Source organism: Bos indicus, chromosome 2 (assembly GCF_029378745.1).
Source record: "Bos indicus isolate NIAB-ARS_2022 breed Sahiwal x Tharparkar chromosome 2, NIAB-ARS_B.indTharparkar_mat_pri_1.0, whole genome shotgun sequence".
Taxonomy (NCBI): Eukaryota; Metazoa; Chordata; class Mammalia; order Artiodactyla; family Bovidae; genus Bos; species Bos indicus.
In genome coordinates, this window is record NC_091761.1 from 103,389,304 (window position 1) to 103,408,304 (window position 19,001).

The 19,001-nt window shown below is 41.3% G+C and overlaps 1 protein-coding gene across 12 annotated transcripts in view; it reads right to left on the reverse strand.

Moving 5' to 3' along the window:
• Positions 1 to 2,647, reverse strand: part of FN1 (fibronectin 1) — a 69,203-nt gene extending 66,556 nt beyond the window's left edge. For 6 of the 12 annotated variants that reach the window (XM_070771849.1, XM_070771804.1, XM_070771792.1 and 3 more), the window contains exons 1-3: positions 2,265 to 2,646; positions 1,214 to 1,342; positions 96 to 233 (exon numbers count right to left, since the gene is read on the reverse strand). In XM_070771849.1, the coding sequence (XP_070627950.1) occupies positions 96 to 233; positions 1,214 to 1,342; positions 2,265 to 2,415 (418 nt within the window). In that variant the 5' untranslated portion in view covers positions 2,416 to 2,646. Of the gene's footprint in view, positions 1 to 95; positions 234 to 1,213; positions 1,343 to 2,264 lie in introns of all 12 variants that reach the window. The other 6 variants (XM_070771813.1, XM_070771785.1, XM_070771776.1 and 3 more) reach the window with 2 other exon arrangements.
• Positions 2,648 to 19,001: the final 16,354 nt, after the last annotated feature.

The window sequence follows — 19,001 nt, forward strand, 5'->3', positions numbered from 1 at the left end:
AGGAATATCCGGTCATGGATAACAGAAAGTGACAGTGATGGGAATGGAAAAGCTCACACTGTTATCTCAGGTCCTAGACAGAAGGCCATTCTTACTTGCAATGGTGCAGCTTATTCTTCCTCGCCCAGCGCCGATGCAGGTACAGTCCCAGATCATGGAGTCCTTAGGGCGCTCATAAGTGTCACCCACCCGGTAAGTGTTCCCAGTGTACTTGTCAAAGCAAGTCTCTTCAGCTGAGGGAAGATTGAAAGTCCATGTGAACCTTAATAGGGAAAACCGTTTCTATTCCACTCCTCTCATCCAAGGGAAAACCTTTCTTTTCTATTCTGTGAGTAGCAAGGGACAGTGGAAAGTTTTTAAAACTTGAAGTAGGAGATCTCAATTTTACCCTAGGGTCTAACAAAGCCTCAGTTTTCAACCTTTGACAAGTTTTCTAATTTTCTGGTGACGAATTTCCATTGGAAAGGATTCTCAGGCACTTAGGAAAAAGCTATAAAGCACAACCTTAGGACCAGCTAGATTGTGAAGGAAGGACTTTAGATTCCTCTCTCTGGCAGAAAATCAAACCAAGGTCCACTTGAACAATCTGAGCTCCCACCCCCACCCCAGTACTGGCCCTTGTCAATCCTACTATTTCCATTTTGGCCTCATCAGTGGTTCTCTGCAGGAGTTGCCATAATTTACAAGAAATAGATCAAGAGTCATAAAGGAATGAGAACTTTGAAGTAGTCAGTGGTTTTACGTTGAACTGCAGCTGACAAATCGCTTGATAATGTACTGCCCAAAGTGCTTTCTGCCCCATAATCTTACAGTCTAAGATTTGGAATTACTTTCTAATAAATTAGAATTTTATAAGCAATTCTTTTTCTTTGAAGGGAGAAGACACATCATTCATGTTTTTCTTTTTTTTTTTTTTTCATTCATGTTTTTCATCAAACGTTTTGGGAAAGTAAAACAGAAAGAAGACCCTAGAAACTACTTTGGGATATATTTGTTCTTTTGTTTTAAAGGTAAAAAGAACAATATAATTTGAAAAGCAAATATAAGCAGTTATTAAACATTTTTTAAAGATAATTCTATTAGGGAAATGGAATATGTAATTTTACTACTAATCCTAAATTTAATCAACAAGCCCTACTTCTCTATCTATTAGATTCTAATAACTATAATAAGTAGAAGATACTAAGAACTAGGCAGGCTCCCCATCACTTACGTTCAGGCTTGCTCTCACAATTAAAGCCCCGGCTCCCTCCATAACAGGTACAGACCAAGGCGCTGCCCAGGTAGGTGCGCTCCCATTGTTGGTTTATCTGATAGTGCTTTCCATTGTCATAACAACCAGCTGTAAGAAATGAAGAAAAAAGTCATTAAATTTGGATCCTTCCTTTTTCCAAAGTATGGAATTTTCTTGCATGACTAAATTGATGAGCCTAAGCAACAAACGAAGGGGAAAAAAGTTAATCATCAGAGCATCAGAAGAATTAAAAGCAACTAGATATCTAAAGAGTTAACCACACATTTGCACACGTAGATATTTAGGTATTCCTTTTGTTTTTCTTTTGACTGAGTTAAATGTTATACAATGATGTCATTTCCATCTGGCCATGGGTCTGCACCAAAGGAATGGAAACATTTTGAAAAGCAGATAACTGGGAATTACATTTTAAAATGTGCAAGGAATTTCAGCGCTCTTTGGGGGTAATAAGTCAAGAAGGGCAATGCTAAGCAGTTTCCATTAGCCAAGGAAAAGGGAGGGTGTGTCTTTGAGAAACTGGAAGAGGAATTCCAATCTCTGTTCTTGGAGAAGCATCCTGAGAAAGCATTTTGAAGCAATTACATCTCATTCAAAGTAGGCACAGCACAATTATTCAGCTACTCTCCCCTCATCCCCATTTTGAAAGTATTTAACCGATTACTTAGTAACAAAGAAAATAAGCGTAAGGACCACACTAATCCCAAAAATAAAAGTTTAAAGGGGTGCATCATTTTTCTCTTTAAAAACGAGTTTTGGTTAATTCAAAGGAGGATGACCTGAGTCGGTATCAGCACTGCTGGGCATCGCTGAGCTCCGCCTTCCAACGCCTTATCTTACCTAAGCCCACAAAACCAGCCTGCTCAAAGCCAGTCTTTAATGCACCCCTCTCATTTAGGAGTATACACACGCCACGCGCGCGCGCGCGCACAAAACTTAAATCACAACTTTGGTTGGTTTTCTGGCCCCGTCCTGAGGCAGCCTGTTCCAGCCCACTGGGGTCAGTACTCACGTTTGCTCTGACTGACAGTCAGCGGGGACTGGGGCTGAACGATCTGCTGCGCCTGTCTCCTGCTCTTCGAGGCTCCCGCGGAGGGTACCGCTGTCCCCAGGGACAGGACGGCCAGCAGCAGCAGCAGCCCGGGCCCCGGACCCCCGAGCATCTTGAGACGGTGAGGCAACTTGCCGCTTAAGTTTGGTTCCCTTCGCAACCTGCGGGCGGAGTCCCCTTCCAGTACCTCCAAGAGAGTCAGGGCTGGATGATGGGGAAGGGGAAGGGTAGAGGGACAGAGGGGAAGGAGAGGACGAAAGAAGTTGTGGCTGCAGGTCCCCTCGTCCCCGCTCGCGACTAGGGCTCCCCCTCCTCCCCTTGCAAAGCGCAGCCGGCGCGAGCGGCCGAGCCCCGAGAACCAGGGTTTATATGGGACGGTCCCTTCCCGCCCCCCGCGAGGCCCAGGGCGCCGGGGAGGAGGGACCGGCCGGACCCCCTCCCACCCTCCTGCGGCCGCGGCCGCCGCCGACCGCGCGCCCATTGGCCCAGGCTCCGGGTGACGTCAGGGGAACTGTGGGTTCGCCTTGAACAAAAGAGATGCTGATCGCCCGCCAGGATTGGGACAAGAGAACTTTTTTCGGTTTCCTTTGCGGTCGTCAAACTTTTGGGGGGCAGAAGGGGAGGGATGGGAAGCGTCTGGAAACGGGTAGTCTGGGAGGAAAGGGAGGGGCTGGAGTCCCGTGTAGCCAAGGGATAGCAAGTCCATCCTCCCTCTCCCCCCCGCCCCCCGCCGCTTCCCTTTTTAAATATTTTATTGGGGGGGGGGGGAGTAGGGGGGAGTTCAGATTGCGTCATCGCTGGGGGTAGGGGGGAAATCTCCGCTCACTGGAGTGTACTTCGACGGGGAGGAAAAACCATAAAGTAGCCACCACCTTGCAGCTGTAGGAATGTAGACTTTGCCGTCCCGGGGAGCGGCTGGCTGGCTTTCCTGCGGTTCCCTCTCTTGGGTCTGTGCAATGACTGGGGACTCACTTTGCCTTCACAGCTTCCTGTTCAAGTCTTCCGCCTTTCTAAACGCAGTATCTGCTGGTTCTGAGGACGTTTTAACTGAGGGTGAGGGGTGGGAAGGGAGGAAGGCAACGGAGGGCGGAAGGGAGAAAGGATCCCTTTAATGAGCTTCTACTATGTACCAGGAATTCCGCGGGGCGGATCTAGACGGAAACTCGGAGAACGAGGTTTCTTTGGAAAGGACAGAGCAGCCGTTTCCCTTTTTTTTTTTTTTTCTTCCCCAAATATGCAAGAAAGTCTTCTTGTCCTGGGGATGGGATGACTGCTGAAAACTGTAAAGTTGGACCTACCTGGGAGAGAGAAAGATCGTAATGTCCTTGCCCATGTTCACCGTTACACAGAACAGAAATCGTTGAGTCATTAAAAGTTGAGAAAAGACCAGTTCCAGTCTTTCCTTCTTACAGTAGCTTCCTTGCTTTTATTTGGCATTTTCATTTGGTAGACATAGGTTTCATCATAGAATTCCCCTCCCCCAGCCCCGCTGCCAGACTTTTTTTTTTTTTTCCAAGTGTTACTTAGTCTAAGAAATGTGGAAAGTTCCCATTTAAGATTTCCCAGTCTTTCCCTCTAAAGGCATGAGTAGAAAGGGAATCTGAGAAGTCGCTAGCATTTAGCAACTCATCACATCAGTTCTTTTTACAGAGAAACACAAGTCACACTTGGTTTTTAAAGATCTTCAAAAGGAGTCTTCAACTTTCTTGAGCAACTCCTGAAAGATCTAAACTCAAAGTTTTGCCTCGCTAGTTTTGTTAGTAGTGCAGACCTCCCCTTGGCTTTGAGAATTTATGAAGGGTGCAAGCAGGTTTGTCTTTTTCTGCACATACTTAGAGAAAAAGTTTCGCCTTTGGTAACTGCCATAGGTAATTCGAACTCTGGTCTATAAAATGCCGAACATCAAAGGCATAAAACTAACATTTGTTTTCATTAACACAGGGACTTAAAGGGGAAAAAACAGCAAATATCAGTTTCCTACAAGAAGTGTAAAACTTCCTAAGGCAACTTTGTGACCAATTTTGCAAGTTGAAAGAGTGCCACAAATTTCCCCAAATTTAGAGTCCTGTCTGGGTTAGAGTTTTTTTTGTTTGTTTGTTTGTTTTTTCAATTTCTCATCATCACTTGACAAAGCAGTTTTCTCTTTCACACATAAAAGGGCCCCTGTAAATTTCTGGGAAGCCGATGTTCCTTCCAGAGGGAAGGGTACCTGGAAATCAGGATGTAAATAAGATAAACTTGAAGCTAATGCTTTCTTAAAATATACAGATTCTGGGGGAAGGAAATCGGTGGTTAAAAAGTATTTTGCCAACCAAAACCATAATAGTTTGACATATTTACTGTACTCAAAATACATAAGAATAATATACACATGAGAGCTTGGAGGAAATAGCCTAAGTGACTTACATTTCAGAAGAAACTGATATTTCAGTCTGTTGAAATATAATCTGCTTAAGGATATGGTATATTTGTAAAGTCTTACAAGCAAAAATATACAATATTCTGACTGAATGTTATAGAAATGGTTGACAGTTTACCCTTTTACTTAAAAGTGGATTTTTTTTTTTTTAACCTTGGAGACAGAAGCATTTTCTTAGTTAAGACAGTAAGGCTTGCTGTAGTATTCTTTCATTATCAGAGTCCCTTGTAATTGTGTAAGTCTGTTATCTCTAGCTGGAGAGATAATTAAATCTCTCCATTCTAACCCTGATCAAACTAGCCACGCCTGGTGTCCAAGGTTCTCTTGCACTCCCGTAAGAATTCTGAAGTTTATTTTGACAAGGACTGTTTCTTCAGCAAACAGTGTCCTCCTATTTATAGAACATATCTTTGGATTTCTTTTTCTCATCTCGAATTGGAGAGGGAAATGTGACAAAAAGAGATAGAAAGTAGATTGATAGGTGGCTGGCACTGGGGCTGGGAATGGGAATCAGCTGTAAATGGGCATAAGGCATCTTGAAGGGGTGATGGAAAGGAATGTTCTAAAATGAGAATGTAGTGATGGCTGCACAACTTGATGAAGTTACTGAAATTCACCACGTTGTAAACTTAAAATGGGTAAATTTTATGATATGTGAGTTGATTATTGTTTAGTTGCTAAGTCGTGTCTGATTCTTTCGTGACCCCATATACTGGCGCCTTCCTGTCTCCTCTGTCCATAGGATTTCCCAGGCAAGAACACTGGAGTGGGTAGCCTTTTCCTTCCTCAGGGATTCTTCCTGACCCAGTGATCAAACCCTCATCTCCTGCCTTGGCAGGTGGACTCTTTACCACTGAGTCATGTGGGAAGCCCTGGTATATAAATTATACCCCAACGAAGTTGTTTTTAAAATATCAATTAAAACATAGGATATCTTTAATCATTTTTACTTGTACCGTCTTCTGATTTTGTTTCAAGGACATTTGCACTCAAGTGGCAGCAGCATATACAAGCTAGCCTCATTTCTTCATTTTTCTAATAGGAAATTTGCCATTAATACAGTAGTAGATTCTTTCTTCTACACCAGCAACCTGTTACCAAACCTAGTACTGGTGTGATGTCATGTGTGTGGTAGAGACAGAACATATATTCATTGACAACTGTGCCTGGCTTCTTCTTGGACTTGCCATAGAGATAAGATTTTCTCAGAACTTAGGTCAAATTACATGTTCAGTAACAAAAAGGAACACAAGTATTTGTGTGTTGGGGGTATCATTTGGATATTTTATTATTGAAGAAGGCTAATGAGGAACATGGGCAATTATGGAAATCTGAAGTGAATTGACTTCATTTGAGTTGAACATTATGGTTAAGCACAAAAGGAATTGATCAGAGCCAGTCATTTAGAGAAGACTGAAATTAAACAATTTAAGGAATAGTTTTAAAAGGCAGTTTTTTCCTAAGTGAAAAATGACTTCTTTAACGGGAATACACACAGGACAGACAATACCCATCCTAGTCAAATCCCTTTCCTGTTGAAAAACAAAATCTTATCCCTGATAAGAAATAACTTCTTGACCCCAAGGGTTACATTTAAATGAAGGTGGGCTGTTTTTCCTGAAAACCTTTGGCTTTTATCCTGTTCTTAATCTCTTTCAGTTCTGTTAGAGGGGAGGCCATTGATTAGGTGACCTTTGGAATTTTCTGCCTTAAGAGCCTGTAGTGTCTTTTACTGTTTCACAGTCTTCTCTGGGTAGATTTTGTTTCTTAACTTGATTTTATTTTTGGGGCATAAGTCCTTCACATCTTCTCTTGAAAACAGTTGAGTTTGCAAAACTGCTACTCATTAAGCACAGGTGTGAGAAGGAAAAATAAACTGCCCCATGGGCAGCCCCATGGGTGGAATGTCTGGACAATTTGTCTAGAACTGACAGGGCCTTGCAACTGTGGAGGGGCGGGGGGTGGGTGGGGTGGAAATACTTGATAAGGACATTAATTTATGCCTTGAAAGCTAGTCGGTTTTCACTTACTCAGCATTCTGTTTGTATTTTAAGTTACTTTATTGTTTAATGAGCACTTTTAAGAGCCTTAATCGGTGCCCTTTGTTGCTTAACAGGAGTGCCCTTTTCCTCACTAGAGTGATGTACCTCCCAAAAGGCTTTGCAAAGATGTCTTATTCATTCAGTAGCATGGAGCCAACTACTCGGTGGCTAGACCACTCACCCAGAACTCTATTACAGAACATTTCAGCTTTCTAGGATAGGTAGCAGTTTCTTGGAAAATATTTATTTTTGTGTGCTGTTGCTCCTTTTTTCCAATTCTGCTTTATTTTATGTAGGTGGCTTTAAAGGTTTGTTTTGAAAGGCTGAAAAAATTATTAGAAAGATTTTTGGTATTACTTATTTTTTATCTTTCTTACATTCCATACTTTAAGTATCTTGCATGCTAAGTCACTTCAGTTGTGTCCAACTCTTTGCACCCCTATGGACTGTAGCCCACCAGGCCCCTCTGTCCATGGGATTCTCCAGACAAGAATACTGCCATGCCCTCCTCCAGGGGATCTTCCCGATCCAGGGATCAACCTGCACCTCTTGTCTACTGCATTGGCAAGTGGGTTCTTTATCACTAGCGCCACCCAGGGAAGTCTCCTAAGCATCTTATTTGAAGCTAATTTTATTTATTTATTCATTCATTTATTTGTTTTTTGGCCCTGGTGGGTCTTCATTGCTGCACATGGGCTTTCTCTAGCTGCGGCGAGCGGGGGCCACTCTTCATGGTGGTGTGTGGGCTTCTCGGTGGGTTGGCTTCTCTTACTGTGGAGCACAGGCTCTAAGTGCACCGGCCTCAGTAGTTGTAGCACGTGGGCTCAGTAGTCATGGCACACGCCTTAGCTGCTTCATGGCATGTGGTATCTTCCCAGACCAGGGATCAAACCAGCATCCCTTGCCTCACAAGATGTATTCTTAACCACTCTACCACCCCTACCACCAGGGAAGCTTTGTGCAGCTAATTTTGAAAGTTGCCTCAGATGCTTAAAAACAACCATAAACTTTATCTCTTGGATAAATTTTTATACCAACAATAGACTTTTGTGATATAGGTGGTCAATAGACACTTTTTTTATGGATTAAATTAGTTATTAAAAATTAAGGACTTATTCACCTGAATTACAGCAATGGAAGGATAATTATTACTATTCCTAAATTTGTGCTGAACCATTTTCTTGATAAATGTAATATATTCTCTCATTAGTTGTGAAAATTTTACTGAGATGAAATGGATATTTCAAATTATTACTATGTTTTCACAGTAATAGTAATGTTTCATAGTAAACATGAAAAACTAAGGTAAGCTTAAGCATGTAGTGAACACGTTCATAATGACATGAGTATCTGAAGAGAATTATGAGAAATTCATTTAAACTGCCAGACTTTATTAAACACTTTCTCTGAGCCAGACTCAGTACTAAATAGTTTAATGCATTTTTTCATGTGTGGGTCACGACAAACTGTGGAACATTCCTAAAAGAATGAGAAAATCAGACAACCTTACCTGTCCCCAGAGAAACCTGTATGTGGATTAAGAAGCAACAGTAAGAACCTAACATGGAACAACTGACTGGTTCAAAATTGGGAAGGAGGTATGATATGACTGTATATTGTCATCCTGCTTATTTAACTTATGTCCAGAGTACATCATGCGAAATGCCAGACTGGATGAATTACAAGCTGGAATCAGTCCTAAAAGAAATCAACCCTGAATTTGCATTGGAAGGATGATGCTGAAACTGAAGCTCCAATACTTTGGCCACCTGATGCAAAGAGCTGACTCATTGGAAAAGACCCTGATGCTGGGAAAGAGTAAAGGCAAAAGGATCCAAGGGCAGCAGAGGAGGAGATATTTAGATAGCATACTGACTCAATGGGCATGAATTTGAGCAAACTCCAGGATAGAGTGACAGACAGGGAAACCTGGCATGCTGCAGTCCATGGGATCACAAAAAGTCAGACATGACTTTGCAAGAAAACAACAACAATGCATTTTTTCGTTCAACCATCAACCACCCTCTGGATATGTACTCTTATCCTCTTATTGGTACAGATGAGGATACAAAACTTAGAAACAAACAAATGAAGCTTTCTGAATCACCAGCCTTGTAGAAATTGTGGTATCACTTAATGATCTCCTTCTGGAATAAAAATCTGGGCAAAGCAATTGACTAAAAGATTTTGTGGATGACTTTTTCAACATGAGACTAATGCATTCAGTAGGTGTCACACAGACATGCTAGCAGTTTTCTCTGTTGTATCCAAGGCCATTCTTTCTTTTTCTCTTTTAAGACTTTCATTATGTTTTATGAAGACCAGATTTTTCCAAAGCCAGTACCTCATAACTCTTAATTAAGCAGTTAACAGTTCTTCTTTCATTGTTCATTCCTGAATACTAGCATATGTGCTGTGCTTGCCCAGTTGTGTCCAACTCTACAACCCCATGGACTGTAGCCTGCCAGGCTTCTCTGTCTATGGGGATTCTCCAGGCAAGAATAATGGAGTGGGATGGACCTTCTGGACCCAGGGATTAAACCCAGGATGGAGTGGGATGCCATGCCCTCCTCCAGGGGACCTTCTGGACCCAGGGATCAAACCCAGGTCTCCCACATTGCAGGCAGATTCTTTCCCTTCTGAGCCACCAGAGACACCCATACTAGCATATAGCACAGTCAAAATCCCCTTTCCCTTCAGGTGTGAGTGTCACTGTAAGATTGTTTTGCCACTCTGTTGACTGCTGCAGACAGCCTCAGAGCCCATCATGGCTGTCAATGAGAGGGAAGATGTGCTTCCCTTACCAGTGTGCTAAAAATTTCTTACCAAGTTCAGCAGTATAATCTGATCTATGTTTATTTAAAAGTTCTTCCCATGAATATTCTTGAAGTCCTTTTGCAAAGCATCAGCTTGCTGCTGCTGCTGCTGCTAAGTCGCTTCAGTCGTGTCCGACTCTGTGTGACCCCATAGACGGCAGCCCACCAGGCTCCCCCATCCCTGGGATTCTCCAGGCAAGAACACTGGAGTGGGTTGCCATTTCCTGTCTATTAAAGACTGAAAAGGCAAGGTTAAACATTTGATCACAATGTGTTGACAAAGAAGCTTAATCAAGCTGCTGTGAAATAATCAGAATTATAGCTGATAGGTTATACCAGGAAACATCTATAATTCAGAAACTTTGATTTCTAGAAGATCTATAGTAGTAACATTTACCCATATAGTATAATCTTAGAAAACTTATCACTCCTTTGGCAATACTTCCCATGTAATTCAACATATCAAATAAAACTAATCAAATATTCCTCTTGAGATATCTTAAGGGCTCCCTTAATGAACTCCAAAGTTAGCTGGAGTTCAAAAGAAACTAAATTAAAATTTCATATTTGGGTAGTTTGTCAAAAAGTTTCAAAACACTTGGTCAAATAAGATCATTGGTCCCTGTCAGACAATACAAAGATAGTCTAAAGCTTAAATATTATGGCACAAGGTCTGGTACTCAATAAAAAATAAATGGCTGACTAAAGGATACATGCAGCAAGATTAGTTAATGCCAATTTCTCTTTTGTTGCCAGAATAAGCACTGCTTCAGAAATTTACTCTTCTGGAAAGTTTCTGTGAGGCCAGTTCTAGATAAATATGCTATAATTTAAAGGAGATTTAACATCCCAGGTTGAGATAATATAAATATATATATTTTCAGAAGAGGTTCCTTTGAACCTATATTTATGAGCATTTCAGGTTTCTTCCAAAACCTTTGGCCACTAAAGAAAGATCTGCCTTTTGGGAGGAGCAACTTTGGGGAATTTGGGCTTGATTATCTAAGCAGATTGCTAGTGAAGATGTAGGTGATAGCAGTATTAACCAAGGCCATTCTTTTGTGAACCAGTTTCCTTCAAATTGATTTCCCAAGTGGTTCAGTGATAAAGAATCGGCCTGCCAATGCAGGAGATGCAAGAGACACAGGTTCAATACCTATATCTGGAAGATCCCCTAGAGGAGGAAATGGCAACCCACTCCAGTATCCTTGCCTGGACAATTCCATGGACAGAGGAGCCTGGAGGGCTATAGTCCTTGGGGTCGCAAAGAGTCAGATATGACTGAGCAACTAAGCATGCAAAAAGCCCTCCTTCAAACAACTTGAATGTGTTTTGGCATTTTGATTAATACCTCTGACCCTTCTATAGACTGCAGGTTTGGTGGGCCAGAGTCTTTGTCTTGGCACTTATGAATGAAAAGAAAGAAGGGCAGATGCAAAACTTTCAAATTCACAGTTAGTGATTATTTATCCAGACGGTCACATTAGTAAGTGCTCTGAGTATGTTATTTTAGTTTATCCTCAAAGCAACTGCCAGAAGTAGATATCCAGAGCCCCAGTTTACTCTCAGAGACTCAGCATGTTTAAAGGTAGTCCTTAAGCCTCTTCAGTGAAAGAGGAACAAAGCTGAAACTTAACATCTTCTTTACACAAAATTCATGTTCTTTCTAAGCCATTCAAGGCTTTCCCCAAACAGATTTTTGCCCCTTAATTATAACTTATAATTAAGTTATAAGAAATCTGGAAAAATTATCTGGGGGTTACTCTTTTTGTTCCCTCAGATCTTCATGCTCTGTTCTTCACTGCCTTGCTCTTCTCCCACAGCTGACACCCTGTCCTGTATGGCAGACTCCTCTGCCTGCTGCAGGGTAGGGAGCCAAAAAGGTCAAGGTGTTTCCTCTGAAGCCAAGCTTTAGGGCCACAGTTCTGGTGGCCGCTGCCTCTCTGTAGAACATGCGTGCTCAGTGGGAGCAACATTGCCCCCAAGAGGGTGAAAATTCCGTCGTTGGCGGGCTAGGGGAGTAGGGAGTAGAAAGAAAAAAATAAAGCCAACTCAACCCTACCTGTTTAAATCTTATTCCTTACTTGTTAATATATTTCATCAGGTAGAATTTAAATTAGATTTGATTTTTTTTCATGGGTGTGGGAATAATAACTAAAAAGAAGTGGGGAGGAACATAATTCTGGATCAGTGGCTGTTGCCAGGCTGTTCTCTGAAGCACCAGCTCTCCCATGCACCCTCCAACAATGGCAGCCCTCAGTTCAGTTCAGTTCAGTCGCTCAGTCGTGTCCGACTCTTTGCGACCCCGTGAACCGCAGCACGCCAGGCCTCCCTGTCCATCACCAACTCCCGGAGTTCACCCAAACTCATGTGCATCGAGTTGGTGATGTCATCCAGCCATCTCATCCTCTGTGGTCCCCTTCTCCTCCTGCCCCCAATCCCTCCCAGCATCAGGAGGGATTTTCCAATGAGTCAACTCTTCGCATGAGGTGGCCAAAGTGTTGGAGTTTCAGCCTCAACATCAGTCCTTCCAATGACCCAGGACTGGTCTCCTTTAGGATGGACTGGTTGGATCTTCTTGCTGTCCAAGGGACTCTCAAGAGTCTTCTCCAGCACCACAGTTCAAAAGCATCAATTCTTCAGTGCTTAGCTTTCTTCACAGTCCAACTCTCACATTCATACATGACCACTGGAAAAACCATAGCCTTGACTAGATGAACCTTTGTTGGCAAAGTAATGTCTCTGCTTTTTAATATGCTATCTAGGTTGGTCATAACTTTTCTTCCAAGGAGTAAGCGTCTTTTAATTTCATGGCTGCAGTCACCATCTGCAGTGATTTTGGAGCCCCCCAAAATAAAGTCTAACACTGTTTCCACTGTTTCCCCATCTATTTCCCATGAAATGATGGGACCAGATACCATGGTCTTAGTTTTCTGAATGGCAGCCCTAGATGCAATAAAACTTCCTACCTTGCTGGTCCCTGGGAGTCTCAACATCCTTCCTTCTCCATCCCTCAACTGTGCCAACACCCTTTTAACCGTGTCTTCACCAAAGGCTTTCCTTGGAAATCATTTGAATTGTTTCCAGTCGAACCCCTGACAGTCTAGATTCTAACAATCTTAACTGTGACATGAACAGTTCACATAAGCTATGATTTTAGTTGTAAATTGTAGCAAAATAGATTTGGGACACATGAATTATTTTCCAGACTTAGCAACTGTCATTACTCAGTGATTTGCCCTTGTATTTCAATGTCTTGAATAGCTCTCTCTCTCTTTTTCTCATTCTCTTTGCTGAATATATGTCCAGCATATATTGAACACTGTAAATTTCTCAGAGTAAAATACTCTGATGACAGGAGAAAATGACCTAGTGATGGTAACATGACAAAAAAAAGAAACCAGGATTTTATTTGTGAGTATATAATATGGTCTTGGGTTTCCCAAGTGTCCTAGTGGTAAAGAACCCACCTGCCAATGCAGGAGACCTAAGAGATTCGGATTCAATCACTTGGTCAGGACCATCCCCTGAAGGATGGCATGGCAACCCACTCTAGTAGTCTTGCCTGGAGAATCTTACAGACAGAGGAACCTGGTGGGTTACAGTCCATGGGGTCACACAGAGTCTGACATGACCTAAGTGACTAAGCATGCACACATGCAGTGTGTGTTTTAACTACTTTTAAACTCTTAACTACCTTGGAAATAATTTGATTTGTCCACCAAGTATTTGGTTCATGAAAAGAAGTTGGAATCAGGAATCCAAAATATTTTTAAAAGTCCATCATAAATCTACAATGTCATGTAGGTAAAAGTTAAAGATTTTTTTATGTTTTTTACATATGTAAAAATACAAGTTTTATTTTTTATTCATTTTAGATACTGAAATATTTAGCTGAGAGCCTGTAAAGTCAAGGAAAGTTTGCTCATTATTTTGAAGTAAAATAATACAGATATTTATAGACCCAAATTTTTAACCATCTCAGTTTAGAAGAACAACACAGAGTTAGTATAGAATTATCACTAGAATATCAAGTTCTGATTTTTTTTAACCTCTCTTAAGAACTGAGTTTTTCAATATAGGTACACAATATATCAAATTCAAAAGTATTTTCCTTTACTCCTGAAAATCCTTGTCCTTTAATTGCTCTTTTTAAAATTTGGTTTTTAATTAAAGACTAATGAAAATTGTTTAAAGTTACAACTTAGAGAATTAATTTGAAAAGTTTAGCAAATTGTGATTCTAGTTGTTCCCAACATAAAAGGCAATTTTAAAAATGTAAAAACATGGATATGGATATATTGTTTTCTTTAAAATGTTCCCTTCCAATTTTTTAAACAGCTTCATTGAGCTATAGTTGACATATAATGAACTGTGCAAACAAGTATACAGTTTGATAAATGTTAATACATATATACACACACTCAAGAAATGATTACCACAGTTAAGACAGTGAGCAATATCCATCACCCCCACAAAGTTTCCTTGCACCCCATGGCAATCTCACCCTCCTGATTTACCTATTCCTAGGCAACCACTCATCTGTTTTCTGTCACTAAGGATTAATTTGCATTTTCTAGATTTTTATATAATTGGAACCACACAGCATATAATCATTTGAATTTCAAGCCGTGTAATTATTTTGAGATTCACCCACACTGTTACATGTATCAGTAGTTCAGTCTTTTTGTTACTGAGTGGTATTCCATTCGATATCCCACAATATGTTTATCCATTCATCTGCTGATGGGCATTTGAGTAGTTTCTAGTGACTAGAAACAAAAGTACAGTAGAAATTATGTATGAGTCTTTGGACATATACTTTCTTTTCTCTTGGGTAAATGTCTAGGAGTGGAATAGTTGGATCATACCATAAGTGTATTTTTTAACATTTTGAGAATATACAGAATAGTTATCCTAACAAGCTGTCCCATTTCCTCCCTACCTGCAATGTCCGAGGAGTCCAGTTTCGTAACATCCTGTCAACACTTAGTTTAATCAGTGTTTTTCATTTTAGTCATAGTACCAGGTGCGTAATTCCTTTTTCTGTGGTTTTCATTTGCATTTCCTTAATGATGAGTAACATTGAGCCTCTTTTCATGTGTGTTTTGCTATTTGTGCGTCTCCTCTTGTAAAGTGGCTGTTTGAGTCTTTTGCTTGTTTTTCATTGGGTATTTATTTTGTATTGAGTTTTTTGAAAATGCTGTATATTCTAGATGCAAGTTGTTTATTAGGTAGTTATTTTATATATCTCACAGTGTGTAGCTTGTCTTTTTTTCCCTAATAATGTCTTTTGTCACACATTCCTGCATGTGTGAGTACTCAGTCATGTCCCACTCTTGGAGACCTCATGGACTGTAGCCAGCCGGGATCTTCTGTCCATGGAATTTTCCAGGCAAGAATACTGGACAGGGTTGCTATTTCCTCCTCCAAGGGATCTTCCTGCCACAGAGATCGAACTCGTGTCTCTTGCTTGGCAGGCGGATTCTTTACCACTGAGCCACCTGGGAAGCTGCTCTGAAATGCAGAGTTTTCTATTTTGGTTAAGTACAGTTTATCAAATTTTTTGTGTGTCTCTAAAAGATAACTGTCCTTTGTTGCCTGATGTTCAGTGCCTTGAAGACCATGGTTTTATATACTTTTTCTAGAGACTTCTCCGTCTTTGTTTCTCTGTCTCTGTTTCTGTGTTTCTCTCTCCTTCCTCCCTCCCTCTCTTTGGTTGTTTCAAGTGAGATAAAAAGTTTAGTCTCTAGTACTCTATCTTGGCTGCCTAGTGGCTCAACAATAAAGAACCCATCTGCAATGCAAGAGACTTGCAGAAGATGGGGGTTCGACCCCTGGGTTGGGAAGGTCCCCTGGATGAGAAAATGGCAACCCACTCTAGTATTCTTGCCTGGAAAATCCCCGTGGACAGAAGAGCCTAGTCCAGTCCAGTCCATGGAGTCACAACAGTCAGACACAACTGAGCAACTAAACAACAACAGCACTCTCTTTTACCTGGAAGTAAGAATTCCATTCAGTTTTCAAGGTTTTAAAGATACTAATCAACAACATGACAAATCCTGTTCTTTGAGATCTTCAGTTCAGTTCAGTCTCTCAGTCGTGTCTGCTTCTTTGCGACCCCATGGACTGCAGCACGCCAGGCCTCCCTGTCCATCACCAACCCCCAGAACTTACTCAAACTCATGTCCATGCACTTGGTGATGCCATCCAACCATCTCATCCTCTGTCGTCCCCTTTTCTTCCCGCCTTCAATCTTTCGCAACATCAGGGTCTTTTCCAGTGAGTCAGTTTTTCTCATCAGGTAGCCAAAGGATTGGAGCTTCAGCTTCAGCATCAGTCCTTCCAATGAATATTCAGGATTGATTTCCTTTAGGATGGACTGGTTGGATCTCCTTGCAGTCCAAGGGACTCTCAAGAGTCTCCTCCAATACCACAGTTCAAAGCATCAATTCTTCGGCACTCAGCTTTCTTCATAGTCCAACTCTCACATCCATACATGACCACCGGAAAAACCATAGCTATGACTAGACAGACCTTTTTGGCAAAGTAATGTCTGCTTTTTAATATGCTGTCTAGATTGGTCATCACTTTTCTTCCAAGGAGCAAGCATCTTTTAATTTCATGGCTGCAGTCACCAACTGCAGTGATTTAGGAGCTCAGGAAAATGTCTGCCACTCTTTCTTTTGTTTCACCCTTTATTTGCCATGAAGTGATGGGACTGGACGCCATGATCTTAGTTTTTTGAATGTTGATTTTTAAGCCAACATCTTACTTCAAATATAACTTGGAATTTTTAGACAGTTTCGTGTCTCTTATTTTGTGCCCAATAGAAGTATTACTTTTGAGATCTTTTTTGTATAACTTTTAACTATTGTTTTAATATTTCCTTTTAGCTTACTATATCCTTTTGTACCAGTCTATTCTTTGAGAACAAATTTTATTTCTCTTGGAAAGTGATATCAAATTATGAAGTTGAAGGAAAGTTTCAGCTTGAATCCACAGGGAGAAAAGATACCACAGGAAACAAATATTATAACCACAGCGTCTCTAGGTATTGAACTAAATGGTTTTTAAACTAATTGGCAGGTAATTATGGAATCTATTATCATTTTATGTAAGTAGTACATAAATAAGATGATATAAATGTGTTCTCTGTGAAGTTGTTACTAATAATGGTGCTTATCTCCACGTGCAAGTGAGAAAACCACCAGGAAAATGATGATTATTACTGACAATTGTAATAATTATAGGTCTCTGAGTATTCTGGCCCAATCTGCTATTTTTCTTCTCCTCATTTTGATTATACGTATACTCTTTTCCATGTGCTGAGTTGCTCAGTTGTGTCCGACTCTTTGCGACCCCATGGACTGTAGCCTGCCAGGCTCCTCTGTCCATAAGAATTTTCCAGGCAAAAATTCTGGAATGGGCAGCCATTGCCTTCTCCAGGGGAGCTTCCTAACCCAGAGATCAAATCTGGGTCTCCTGCACTGCAGGTGGATTGGGAAGCCAAAGAGTGGTTTTGCTCTCAACCCCATGGACCATAGCCCAGCAGGCTCCTCTGTCCATGGGGATTCTCCAAGCAAGAATACTGTAGTGGGTAACCATTCCCTTCTCCAGGGGCTTTTCCTGATTTAGGGACTGAACCCGTGTCTCCTGCATTGCATTTTCATATCATGATAGCCCAATGAAAGAAGTTTACACCAATTCTTTTCTGCCCAATAACACTATATACTCTTTGATTTGGGACACTGACTTTAGCCCCAGCAGAAGCTGTTTTATTTCTATCCTGTGGAGTTCTTGAAGGTGTATGGTGGAGACTGCTGGTTGTCCACTCATATCCATTTTCTTCTTCCACAGTTAGTCCCATTGTGGACAACTAGATCACATTTTACAGCCCCTCTAGCTGCTAGGCATCACAGTGGAAATAGTTCTCACCAGTGGAATGTGATAAGTGATGTCTCCCTACTCTGGGTCTGGGATTTTATTCATTCAACGTGCCTGTCCCAAATTTTTTTATTCCTTCCCACCAGCTGAAATGCAGGCATGGAAAGCACCCAGATTTTACCAAGAAAATGATAAAAATGTCTTAGTGAATCATAGTGAACATAGTTTTTCCACTGACCTGGACCTTTGACCTGGAACTATTGCAGGAAAAAGAAATACACTCCTTTATTCTTTAATCATCTTTGTAGCAGCAAAATAGCTGTGGCTCGAGGCCTTAGTTGTCCTGTAGCATGTGGGATCTTCCTGGCCTGAGATCGAACCCATGTCTCCTTCATTGGCAGGCGGATTTTTAATTGCTGGACCACCAGGGAAGACTGTCAACTTGCTTTTGTTTCTAAGGAAGGCTTCCCAGGTGGTGCTAGTGGTAAAGAATCTGCCTGCCAATGCAGGAGACATAAGAGACCCAGGTTCGATCCCTGGGTTGGGAAGATCCTCTGGAGAAGGGCATGGTAACCCACTCCAATATTCTTGCCTGGAGAATCCCATGGACAGGGGAGCCTGGTGGGCTACAATCCATGGGGTTGCAAAGAGTCAGACATGACTGAAGTGACTTAGCACACACAGGAGCTAAAGCTTTACTTCTTGTAAGAATAAACATATTGTTTTTTCTCTCTGTTTAAGTAATCCAAAGATCTTTGTTGCTCTACTTCATGATGTCCCACATTTGGGATCCCTGGAGGTAGGAAGTGCAGCTCATAAATCCATTTCTTCCCTGCTTGAGTTCTAAATAGATGACTGATAGGGGCAAAGCTGAAGGAAGTGATTCAGCATGAGAGTAAGGTAAGCCTGCTAACTGTGCCCTGAATTAGGGAGTCTCATCTGTCTATTATAGGTCCCATTGGACTGGAATGACCCACGCAGGGCATGTGACAGCCTGAGAAAGGCCAACTGCACGGAGGAACAGAGAAGAAACAAAAATTTCCATGGCCAAGCTCCATCCCTAGGGGAGAGAAAAGAGTGCAGGCTTGTCTGGTTATTCTTACATATTTACAAATTCAGTAAGTCATCTTACTTCTCCAGAGGAGAGACAAAATCAGAAAAAGCTCAGAGAGTTACCAGGACTGTGCTTATGGAAACTTATCAGGTACTGAGTAAAGATGTCCCCTTTTTATTTATTTATTTTCGTGTATGTGGGATATAGTTCCCCAGCCAGGGATTGAACTCAGGCCTCCTGCATTGGGATCTCAGAGTCTTGGCCACTGGATCACCAGGGAAGTCCCCAAGATGTCCCCTTTCTTAAACTATTATCATAATCATTAATAGCTATGTTCTCTAGAAATAAACCTTTGAAAAAAATTTTTAAATCTTAAAGAATGGCAAGATATGGCATGTAAAATAATTTGATACAACTTTTCAAGCAGATTTGTGTATAATGAAATGTTTCATGGTTCTACCTTTGCAGATGCTCTTTGCA